Genomic DNA, 13304 nt, shown 5'->3' on the forward strand with positions numbered 1-13304 from the left:
TTTTAACTTTTTTTCCCTCATCATTTTATTTATCTATTTTTTTATTTTATTTCTCTTTTAACACTTCATATTCTATTTTTTCCTTTAAATTTTTTTTTTATTTTTTGGTTTTATTTTATTTTTCCCTTTTAACTTTTTTAATTTAACATTTTTTTGACTTATTTAATATTTATTTTATTTTACAATCCAACACCTTTTTAGGATAAATCTTAAATTCTTCAACGGTAAGTAAATGGATCGAATTCTCTTAAATTTTAATTGACTTTTAATTTTTGTCATTAAGTCAACCGAAAAACTAAATTGATACCGAAAGGGCAGTACAAAGATGTTAATGCTTGATTGATTGTAACCGACTCTTGAACCTGACACATTACTAATAAAACGCAGATAAAGTAAGATGGTGTCCAATCAACATAATTTTTTAAAATGATCGGTGGTGGCTCTAACATGTTTTATTTAAATCGAAACCCAATTTCGAATCTACCCGAAAGATGGTTGCAACAATAATTTTATAAAATTAGATGTGAATTACATAATTTTATGTATTAATTATTAAGTTTATTTTAATTCACGTTAATCATTACTTAAGTAGTACTATAACCCCCCATTGATTGATTCATCAGACCAGACAACTGAGCCAATTCACTAAACAAATACCCTTCGTTTGCCCACTGCTCACAAGGGAGATGCCTCAAGGCCTCTCTTTCTTCTTCTTCTTCTCTGTTCTATAATGTTAACAAAGATCTGAACAAGTTTGGGTTTTTTTAGTGGAACATAATGGCTTTGAATCATCAAGACTCTTTCTTTGCTTTCGATGCTCTTTATTGTTCAGAAGAGGCTTGGGAGGATGGAGGAGGAAGATGTTTCGGTAATGGGTTTGTTAATGAATCTAACCCTTTTCCGGTTTCGTTAGATCAAGACATGTTCTGGGAAGACGACGAACTTTCCTCTATGTTTTCGAAACAAGAGCAGAATCAGTTGTTTGATATCGTTCAAGCCGACGGGAATCTAGCCAAGGCTCGCCAGGAAGCTGTGGAATGGGTTTTGAAAGTCAATGCTCACTATTCTTTCTCTGCTCTCACAGCTGTTCTTGCCGTCAATTATCTCGATAGATTCTTGTCTAGCTTCCGGTTCCAAAGCGAGAAGCCATGGACCACTCAACTTGCAGCCGTTGCTTGTCTTTCTCTTGCGGCCAAAGTGGAGGAAACCCAAGTTCCTCTCCTACTGGATTTACAAGTACGACTCTTTAGTTAATTTAATTCATTTGCCATTTCGAATCGGCTTAAGAATGTGTTGTTCTGTTTAGGTGGAGGAGAGCAGGTATGTGTTCGAGGCCAAAACTATCCAAAGAATGGAGATTTTGGTGCTCTCATCTCTTCAATGGAAGATGAACCCTGTAACCCCACTTTCGTTTCTCGATTTAATCGCAAGGAGGCTTGGGTTAAAGGACCATCTTTGCTGGGAGTTTCTCAGGAGATGCAACCGGGTTCTACTCTCTGTCATTTCAGGTTAATTAGTACCCTTTGTTGAATCGGACTCCCTCTGTAATCTACATGTAATTAATAAAGATTAATTATTGTTAAATTCACCGCCAGATTCTAGGTTTATGTGCTACGTTCCTTCTGAAATGGCCACTGCTACAATGCTGCACGTTGTTGATAGTGTGGAGCCTAGTCTTAGAGTAGAATACGAAAACCAGCTATTAGGCATCCTGGGAATTGATAAGGTATTTGTTTCTGATACGTTTTTTTAACAATGTTAAAAGTGCAAATTCATCTTAAATCTGGATTCATATATTGAACCAGGACAGGGTAAGTGAATGCTGTGGGTGGATAATGGAGTGGGCAACTACGAGAGTCGAAGGCAACCGATCGAAGAAGCGTGGGTTTAGGTCCATCCCGGGCAGCCCGAATGGCGTAATCGACGTGTTGTATAGTTCGGATAGCTCGAACGATTCGTGGGTAGTGGGATCATCATCACCCGAGCCTATGTCCAAGAAGAGCAGAACTCAGCAAGACCAGCTTCTGGAAATGCTAAGCATTCCTCACTGAATTTCCCAATGTCAATTCGAGACTATAAATGTATAATAATATTGCTGTTATTTTTTATGCAAGTTAAATTGCTAGCATCTCTGCTTTTTTCGACTAGAACTCCCACATCGAGAGGAAGTGATTGGTGAGGAAATCAGGAGTCAGAGATGGTTTGCATTTTATCCGGAAGGAATCAAGTGGAAAGAAACAAATATGAAAATGCAACTGCCCATGTTTAGACAGTTTTGTTTCTATGAACATTAATGTTAATTTAAGTAGATCATTACAGTATATAAAATTAAAAAAAATCTCACTTCTTAGTTCATTAAAAAAACAGTATATGAAAATATTTACTTTTAAATTTTATAAAATAATATTCATAGATCAATAAGTAATTAACCTGTGACATAATATTAAAAAAACTCCCCAAATTTCTGTTCATGAATCCCACACTAGTCATTTTCATCCTTCTATTTTCTGATTCATCATTCATGAAGTGTTATGTCAAGTCCGTCACGAAAATAAATAAATTTGTTAAAAAAGAATTTAAAAATAGTCTATATATGAAATGGAAAAATATTTATATAAGATGTAATGTTAGAAAAATGTCTGTCTGATTAAATGTTTAATTTAATCTTTATTTTTTGGAGTATTTTAATCTTCAATGTTTTAATTTAGGATATAAAGACTCTTAAAATTTGATTAAATAATTATTGTAATCCTTATTCTTTTTTTTTTCTTAAAACATTTTGTCCATCAATGTTTTTTAGGTTAAAAAACTCATATTTTAAAATTGTTATGATTTGTTAAAGTAAAATGTTAAACGATAAAATGTTCTTTAAAAAGAATAGGAATCAAAATAATTATTTAATTAAATGTTATAAATATTTTTTTTTCGCCTATTAGAAATGGTATATAGTGAATGTTGAACCCTTCTTAATTCATCACACATGATTGATTTGGGTATATGTACCTATGAGTATTTAAAGGAAGTGGTGAATTAAAAAGGAAAAAGGGGGGGGGGTTCATAAGTCATAAGAAGAAATGTTGTTTGCATGTGAAGGGAGGAACATGTTGTCGGCCATGGGCGGGACTTGGAGTTAAATTTGGTGACTATGATTTTTAGGGGTTTGACCTCGTTGGAAGAGCCCCATTTTTCGTTTGAAATTTTTAGCCTCACCCTGGAGTGAGCCAACAGCTGTAACAATCACCATCTTCCCTGCCCTTTATTTTCCATATATCACCATCCTGAAAATTAAACAACAAAAATGAGGCCTTCTTACCTAAATATTACCTAATAAAAAGTTATTTCATAAAAATAAATATTTATGATATGTGTCCTTAACATGTATCTAGATGAACACGAGTTAATTAATATCAACAATGCATATATGTGTGCTTTGTCTTTAATTATTCCGTAAGTGCATGTTTAAAATGTCATACTTAAATATATGAAAAAAATTAATATCTAAATAATATAAAATTTGAGAATCTCATTACCAAAGTATCTGTTATTGAGTTATCAGAGACATCTCCTAAAGTTGATTATACATAGATCTTGAACTCTATAAACTGTTGTCTTATGAAATACTCAGAATCGTAATATTTAAAATTGTCTTTGACTTTCACACTAACATATGTTTCATCAAGTTCATGACATAGATTTCATCAAGTTCATGATATTTCTTTAACAGTTCATGATATCATTGTCGGATTTGTACTTGTGTAAATACTTGTATTTAACACGTGCCATGCATGTTTTTTTATTTTGGACAAAATTCATAATTTTTTTACATTTGGGCCTTCCGTTTATTTTGATCGAACATTTAAAAGCTTTGATCGACTTGTTGTCATGTAAGTAAAGACATTTCTTATCAAAAGTGCTTTATGAAAAGTGTCTTTCTTCAATCATTCAATGAGTATGGTTTAAAATGTTTATATTTAAATATTTGAAAAAAATCATTGGATAGTTGAAGATAAAATCTACACACATGTTGTCGTACTTGTTCGAATCGAGTCTTATTAACACATGTCTTTGATATATACGGAGCTTGATTTTTCTTTTTGGATAAGATTTATATGGTAACTTTTTTCCCCTATTGGTTTCTATTCTCTTTTCATTTTGGACATAGCCATGCATGTTATTTTCGAAACTATAAAAGACCCTAGTCCTTACTCATTCCTTCCCAGGATCATGACACGTAGGTAACAAAATGTCCAACCATCAACGTCTTTCTCTGGATTTAAATGTCACATACATACTTAAAAACTCCTCTAACAGTCCATATTTTTTTAAATTTTAATAGAATGATGTTATTTTGATAAATAATAAAAAATGGGTGCCATTCTAGTACTTAGTTTTCAAAATGGTGATATACAAGTAAAAGAAAACCTCACTCCTAATATTCTATAAAATTCCATCGGTATCAATAACTTGGATTTATTTTATTTGTATAATTAACCGATGTAAATTTAGTTAAAAATTTTATGAATTTATTTTACATTTATGGATATCATATATCAATATGATATAATTTAATAAAATCATTTTTAAATTGAATTTTGAGTCATTTTTTTTATTAATATGTGATAAGTATAATGTAATATTTATTCAAAGATAATTTTTAATTATTTGATGTTGAATGTTCATACCTATGACATTCTTGATGCTTAAACTCAAACTTTAACTATGATATTCCTATGGTTGAACTCGAGAATTCAAAAATATCAATAATTATTTTACCACTGAAGTCGTTTGGTTCGTGTCTATTTTTTTTTTTTTGAATTTCTCATGAAATTGGATCGTAGACTGAAGGGATTGATTGACATGGTGTGAACAATGGGAACTCGACTGTACACCTAATTCATAAATTCTTAATTGCCAAATTTGAATGCAAGGGAGGAGAGGCACTCCAACCATGGTTTTTAAAACTGGATCGGTTAGTGAACCGGTCATGCTACCGGTTCATTGGTTTAACCGGTTGAACCGATTCGATCGGTCGGAAAAACCGGACGACGTCATAATTATTTAAAAAATTAAATAAAAATACCAAAAATATTTAATAAAAAATAATTTTTTATATCACAAGTCATATTCAAAGCAAGTCATAACATATATAAGTTAAAAACTATAAAATCAAGTGAAACAAAATAATTCAAATTAACTATAACATAATAATTAAGGTAAAACATATTAAATAATAAATATAATTATATAACTATAATTAAAAAATAAATTTGGGGTTAAAAAAATCATAACAAAATTATATTGTTTGGTTTAATTTTTTTAAAAAAACAATTTCACATGGTTAAGAAACATAGAAGAGCATCCTAAAAGTCTAAAGAGTAAAAATATGAGAACAAAACAATCCCACATGGCTAAGAAACATAGAAGAGCATCCCAACTAACTTCTATAAATACTAGAGGTAATTTGACATTCAAAATCATGGAGCCTTTTGGTGAGCATTAAGTGAACTATTCTTTCACTTCAATCATGCTCGAATTTTAGGCTTCAATCGAGCTTCTAAATTTTTTTTGAGTTCAAGCCTTTTCGAGTTCAAGTTTCAATATTATATTTTGAGTTTGAGTTGAACTTGATAATTTTTAGCTCGTGAGTTTGAGTCGAGTTGAGCTTACTTTTAAAGTTTTCAAGTTTGAGTTGAGCTCAACAATACTCGAGTTCGACTTGGCTCGTTTAACAAACGACGTCGTTTGGTTTAATTTTTTTTTTTAAAAATAAATAAAATTGGCGGTTTTTCCGGTTTTTCCTGGTTTTCAGCCGGTCCGGTTTGAACGGTTCTGACCGGTTCACTAATAATGGTTCAACCAGTGTAGATTGAATCAAACTGGGCAACGATTCTCAATTGAATCGGTTGAACCGATCTGTTCAAAACAATGCTCCAACCGTTAAATCAATGTCAAAGAAGAGGCATCCCACTGCTCTGACAATATTGAAACGCATGATATAATCCCTTATTTTATATATAACCTTGAAGAAGAAATGAGAAGACCATCTGCTTCATAAAATTACAGAGAATTTTCCACCTCCCAAAGTTATTGCTTTTGGCAGTCAACAATGTCCTCTTTGTAAATCCAAAGCCATGTGGCTAAATTGCCATACTTCAATAGACAGCAGCAAGCACTTTACACACCCTTTAAACTAAAGGCGATTCTTGAATTGGTATCCCTAAAAAGTCAAAGATTATGCCTTTGTAGTTAAATGTAATGATTACATTGAGATTTTCTAAATTTATGTATCATTAAATAGTTGTTCATGTAAAGCCGATAATGACAGATCAGTGGAGGTGATTATAACGTGAGTGAGATAATAATAATAATAATAATAATAATAATAATAATAATAATAATAATAATAATAATAATAATAAATGTCCGTGATCCACGCTTGGTTTCAGGGTGCAAATTTCCCACTAATTTTGAAGCGAAACAGGCTATTTAGATCCACTAAAAAAAGAGGTGCAAAAAGGTTAGAAGTGGAGAATGTTGAAATTGGAAGACACAATCTCTTTTGATTTTGTTTTCTTCGTCTTTTGTTCTTTGCTTTTGGTGGATAAATACTCTTTCAACCCAAAAAAGATAGAAAAAGAAAAGAAAACAATCATAACATATTATTTAGTCATCATGAAAAAGAAGAACAAATTCGGTGTCCACCCAAACCTCTTCAAATTTTGTATACACATAGTTATCTTATTTACAAGTTTTCATTTTTTTAATACATACATATACATTCTAACGTGAACAATATATAAAGAAATTAAATAAAGCTAAATTTCATCTATATGATCTGTTGAGCATTGATCAGTTTAAATTAAAAACCTTAAAACAAAGCGGGGCTTTATTCATTTCATCAAACGCACAGACATTGACTCCCTCGGTTTCCAAACTCTCTAAAATATAACAGGGTCATTTCCAGGGCCATGGCCGTGCATATTAGTGGCAGTGGGGCACGGTCACAGCCACAGGCATATATTTCTCCCTTTTCTGTACCCTCATACCGATGCGGATATTCCGATCCGATCTGGAGTGTCACATTAGGGCCACCGGAGCGACCCACCGTAAAAGTAGCGGAAAATTTAAAACTTTTATTAAACATGTAAACTCATAAATTGATCTATCACTGTTCAGAAATAAAACAAGTTTTAAAACTCGTATATAAAACAAAATACAATTACATGCCCCCTAATCACCTGTATCATCCTCTGCAAGCAACGTCGGACGAACTCTCTTGTTGATGTAAATGGCTGCACTAGTACAATTCTTTTAACCTGCAATGATTAGTAATAGAGTGAGCTTCGAAAAACTCAGTAATACAGAACTACCAGATGATGCTACATGACATGCAGATAAATGGAAATCCATATAATTTCCTTATTGAATCAGACGTATATCAGTTGCGGAATAATCTGGGTTTCCATTAGTAGTTCATCGAGTTGAAGCCATGAAGATCACAATTCATAGGAAGCATTCAAAGTATGACATTTTCAGGAGATCGAATAGGATGTCTAGTGTGTTCCAATCAAAACTAGTAAAAAGATATAAATCTTTTTAAAACCATAGCGAAACCCTCCAACCAAACTCCAATATGCAGTTCCCCAGAACTGCGTCCGTAGGGCTTACCCTAAGCACACAGCAAAGGGAGCCAACCTAAGGATATGCCTTGGGGCCCATGGGCCTACCCAAGGGTATCATTAGGTCCGTAAGGTCTTATTAGCTAGATCAGGGTTGTGCCTCTATACTCTAGAATCCTATCCATATAAAAATTCGATAGAAATCAGTTTTAGCCATAAAACATAATACCTGGACCGTTATCAGTAATATGTCATAATCGTAATAATGAAATAAATCGTATAATTGATTTCTGCCTGTACACCATAAGTAGTCCAATTATTAACCTAAGGGAGTGCCTTGGGGTCTGAGAGCTTACCCAAGGATCACCTTAAGTCCGTAAGGATTTACCAGCTTGATCAGAGCTGTACCTCCATACTCCAGTCTACCCATATAATATCCCAATAAAACAATTCCATTAGTAACCCGTATTATTCATGGTCCATAAAAAAATAACCATCATTTTATTCCAGTGAAACAAGAAACCTGATAACACATTTCAAGTACCCATAATTCATAAACCAGTAGATTTCATGATTCCATAAATCAGGAACAATTCATAGTTTTCGATGAAAACCGTAATCAAATATCACATACCATGTTGCCATGGTTCATAAACCAGTAAATCAATAATTTTGTTAAAACTCATTTCAAAACATATAAAACTGCCATGTAGTACATGTAGAACACACTAGAGGATCCAGATATTTTTCAGAGACATTTTGTAGTTATCAGTATGTATAACTTGAAACTTGTGCAATTTGATCGGATTCCAGGAACGAGGTTCTATTGGTGAGAATCGATTACTAACCGATCTAATCGGATAGTTAAAGTTGATACTTTAGAATCCCACTATGTTTTCATGTGCATCCGGAGTAACCAGAGTGATTTGAGTCGATAATAAAGTACTGAAGATTCAGGATATTTACTATTTATATTAATCGATCGAATTATCAATCAACTCCCATAACTGATGCTTGTCGACTGCTCAATTCATTGTCCTTCTATGTTATTAACTCTTCAATACCGAAATGCATACACATAGATCATCTCCAGAATCATCGCTGAATACATCCTCCTATAATCTTTACTTTCTTTTCCATGTTTCAACAATATCAAGAAATGTTGACATATTTAATTCGTGGTTTGTTACCATAAGTACAATTCATCATGTAAGTTCAACAGTGTTTCCATACTCATCCAATTATTTATCTAATCCTCAATCATTGAGGTTACTTCGTTCATTTAGCAATCACTTCTATCCCGATTACTTCAGAATTTTCCAATGTAATTCGGACGTTTTCTGAATTACTGATACATATTGTACTTCCGTTCAGTTTAGTTCGGTATTAGCGGTTGATTTTTTGTACAAATATCAAATTCTTAGTACTGAATGCGATCTAGAGTTGAGCTGAGCTGAATACTTCCAAAATTATCATTGAGCCAAACTTGAGAAGTCAAACACGCATTCAAGTGACACTTATGTCGTTCTGGTACTGATATTAACATTGGTTGCTCGGCTTAATATGTGATCCATAACTTTTAAGAGCAGTACCACACTCATGATTATTTGGATTCCTTAATTAATCCAAGACCATAAGGGTATTTCAGTCATTTTATAGATAAAACGTATTTTAATCAGTTCCTTCCGTCCGATCTTATTATTTAATTTAGAATTATCATCTATTCCATTCTATACGAACAATTCTGACAGAAGAGCACCCTCAATAATTTATTCTTCAGGTATTTACTCATAACACAAAAATTTCAAGTTAAATACCTTCTCAAATGTTACTAACGAATTATCAGAAATTTCTATACAAAAATAGGATCTCAACAAGTAAATCAGTAATTTATCGAGTTAAAAATGAATCCTCAAAGTACTTTCTCATTCAGGGTTAACTTGGATTATTTTTACTTCTAAAGGGCATTTTCATAATTTATTAACCAGATAATTTCGATATTAACTCTTAATGAAAATAATTATACCTTAGAGATCCAATGGTTAATTGCTTTCCCGAACATTCTTTGATCTCAAAATGATTCCTTAACAGACTTCTGGTATCTTGCATAAACCCTATTGGGTTAAAAACCGGTTATCCAAATTTTCTAAGCAAACTAGCATTTCTTATGCACATCTGTAATTTTATCAGATCAATATATCATTTCAGAGTTATTAATCAACTTTCAGGGATAATTCTTTTCGTCTTACAACATAAGGGTATTTCCGTATTTTTACCATACCAGAATATTCTCATAATTTCCTATCCAAGTACCTTTGATAAAATAATTTATATGTCACAGATCCAAGTTGATTCCTTTATCACTATACACAGAACTTGAAATTTTTAATTATAATAGTCCATCAATTTCTCATAAAAATCATCTGAACCATAATCAGTTACTTAATTTTTATCGTATTCAGATTGAGTGTAGAAATTAATTAATTACACATATGAGACCAATATTATCTTATTCATGCATTTACCAATACCAACATATTCCATAAAGCATAAAGAGGTAGTAAGTATTACCTCGATTTCCATGCCATACTGATCGACCATATAAATTCCATTCGAACGCCCTTGATCTTTAATTCAACTTCCAATATTTCCTCAGATCCATATCAACAAAAATTACATAAAAAAATGGAGCTTAATTTTGAAAAATGGATCGAATCAGATGATAAATCAGTGAAAAACAAGTTACCGGGTTCGAATTTAGTGAAACGGACTTCAAATTCGGATTCAGGATATCGAAAACCCTAAAATATGACTTTTCAAAAATTTAGACTTTTCGGTCAAAATCAAAATCAATGGCTTTTACTGGAAATTTTGAGGCCTTCGGGTCTGAATTTCGAAAAACGGACTATGGAATCGGATTCAGAACATCGAAAAACGTCAAGATAGGTATACTCGGTCAAAGTCAAAGGTCATTTAATGCTCGGTCAACGCTGGTCAAAGTTCTGGTCAACAGTGGTCAATACTGGTCAACGGTCAACAGTCAACCATTTTACACAATTATCACCCTAACAGAAATTAATTACAAAATTAGCCACCTTCTACATATATTTACGAAACTAACACCCGAATTTTACACATAGCACCCAAACATAAATTAATTACAACCAGACGATGCCCACTCTCGGGGGTGGCACGTGCGGCGCGTGAACAGTGATACGATGTCGGAACATTCCCAGAAAAATTCCTAAAAATTATTTTAAGACATTTTGAGGCACTTACAAATCTCGGTTCACAATTTTGAACGACAGAGAGCTCGATTCAGAAATATCGAAAACTTTGACGGTCTCACCCCTCCACGCGCCCGCGCCGGCGACGACGGAGAAACGGAGAACACAGGTGGACTCGAAACGATGTAAGAAACACGATGGTGCGGGAGGTGTCGAAAATGGATCATCGGATCGTCGTGAATCGATGAAAAACCAACTGAAATCGAGTTATTACCGACGATACTTCTAACTGAAATTAACATTGAACGATGACGATTCACGACGAAAGGTTTGAGGGGTTTTTTTCATCAGTCGACAACGAACACAATGGTGGTTTCAGTTCGTCGATCGGATGCCGGACGGTGAGTAGATCAGAGTTCAAAGAGGGGTTGAGGGGAAGAGGAAAACTGGGAAAATGCAATCTGCAACACGGGGAGAGAGTTTATAATTCTCTCCTAAAGAAAAATGGTTAAACTATGAGTTTAGCCACTGAACTTTCTGCACTTCTTAAAATGGTATGCCAACTTTGAAATTTTACAATTTAATCCACTGCTTCTTTCAAAATACCAATTAAATCCAATACTTTATAATTCCTAAAATTTAGCCCCTAAATTAGGGTGTTACAATTCTCCCCTCCTTAAAAGAATTTCGTTCTCTAAATTCATTCATGTCATATAATTGCAGAAATGAAACTTTCATCAGTTCTTTCATATCTTTCATGTACCTCTTTTAAAAATACGAATCCTCCACTAATCCTTAACCAGTTGAGTATACATCCTTATCAGAACTTTCCCTCATTTCAATAAAAGAATCCAAACGAAAAAGTCATTGAGTAATCAATTCAGTCCTGGTCATGAGAATAGGCTCATAGAGCAGTAGCATATCCCAATTTAATTTCCGGAGTTGGGTCAAAATTTCTCAGATGAGTAACTCTCACATGGCTCATGAGGTACTTCATAGCGTTTAGATAGATGTTACTGGTATTCCTTTTTGTACAAGTATAGCCTTAACGGATATAAATTCGGTTTAGTCATTAAAAATAGGGACTCAGAACTGGAGTTCCTACTCAGAGAGGTACGATTGTAGTCTAGGGGCATGTATTGATCAGACATATTTTGACATTCGACTGGCCGGTCTATCTTGAAAAATTTTGACTCAAACCATAGCTCTGATATCACTAAATGTAACCCCCTCAAACTGATGCGGATATCCCGATTCGATCTGGAGTGTCACATTAGGGCCACCGGAGTGACCCATCGTAAAAATAGCGAAAAATTTAAAACTTTTATTAAACATGTAAACTCATAAAATGATCTATCACTGTTCAGAAATAAAACAGGTTTTCAGACTCGTATATAAAACAAAATACAATTACATTCCCCCTAATCACCTGTATCATCCTCTACAAGCAACGCCGAAAGAACTCCTTTGTTGATGTAAATGGCTGCACTAGTACAATTATTTTAACCTGTAATGATTAGTAATAGAGTGAGCTTCGAAAAGCTCAGTAATACAAAACTACCAGATGATGCTACATGACATGCAGATAAATGGAAATCCATATAATTTCCTTATTGAATCAGACGTATATCAGTTGCGGAATAATCTGGGTTTCCATTAGTAGTTCATCGAGTTGAAGCCATGAAGATCACAGTTCATAGGAAGCATTCAAAGTATGACATTTTTAGGAGATTGAATAGGATGTCCAGTGTGTTCCAATCAAAACCAGTAAAAAGATATAAATCTTTTTAAACCTATAGCGAAACCCTTCAACCAAACTCCAATATGCAGTTCCCCAGAACTATGTCTGTAGGGCTTATCCTAAGCACACAACAAAGGGAGCCAACCTAAGGATATGCCTTGGGGCCCATGGGCCTACCCAAGGGTATCATTAGGTCCGTAAGGTCTTATCACCTGGATCAGGGCTGTGCCTCCATACTCCAGAATCCTATCCATATAAAAATCCGGTAGAAATCAGTTTTAGCCATAAAACGTAATACCTGGACCGTTATCTAGTAATATGTCATAATCGTAATAATGAAATAAATCGTATAACTGATTTCTGCCTGTACATCATAAGTAGTCCAATTATTAACCTAAAGGAGTGCCTTGGGCCTGAGAGCTTACCCAAGGATCACCTTAAGTCCGTAATGATTTACCAGCTTGATCAAAGCTGTACCTCCATAATGCAGTCTACCCATATAGTATCCCAATAAAACAATTCCATTAGTAACCAGTATTATTCATGGTCCATAAAACAATAATCATCATTTTATTCCAGTGAAACAAGAAACCTGATAACACATTTCAAGTACCCATAATTCATAAACCAGTAGATTTCATGATTCCATAAATCAGGAACAATTAATAGTTTTTGATGAAAACCGTAATCAAATATCACATACCATGTTGCCATGGT

General features: G+C 33.5%; 1 protein-coding gene across 1 annotated transcript; it reads left to right on the forward strand.

Annotated features, from left to right (window-relative positions):
• The first annotated feature begins 613 nt into the window (after positions 1-613).
• On the forward strand, positions 614-2272 carry LOC120152731 (cyclin-D3-1-like). Its single transcript, XM_039164892.1, has 4 exons — positions 614-1236; positions 1307-1508; positions 1596-1726; positions 1806-2272. The coding sequence occupies exons 1-4, from the start codon at positions 778-780 to the stop codon at positions 2049-2051; spliced, it is 1038 nt and encodes a 345-aa protein (XP_039020823.1). The 5' UTR covers positions 614-777; the 3' UTR covers positions 2052-2272.
• The last annotated feature ends 11032 nt before the right edge of the window (positions 2273-13304 follow it).

This window comes from Hibiscus syriacus, unplaced genomic scaffold (assembly GCF_006381635.1).
Source record: "Hibiscus syriacus cultivar Baekdansim isolate YM2019G1 unplaced genomic scaffold, ASM638163v2 tig00111095_pilon, whole genome shotgun sequence".
In the NCBI taxonomy this organism is placed as follows: domain Eukaryota; kingdom Viridiplantae; phylum Streptophyta; class Magnoliopsida; order Malvales; family Malvaceae; genus Hibiscus; species Hibiscus syriacus.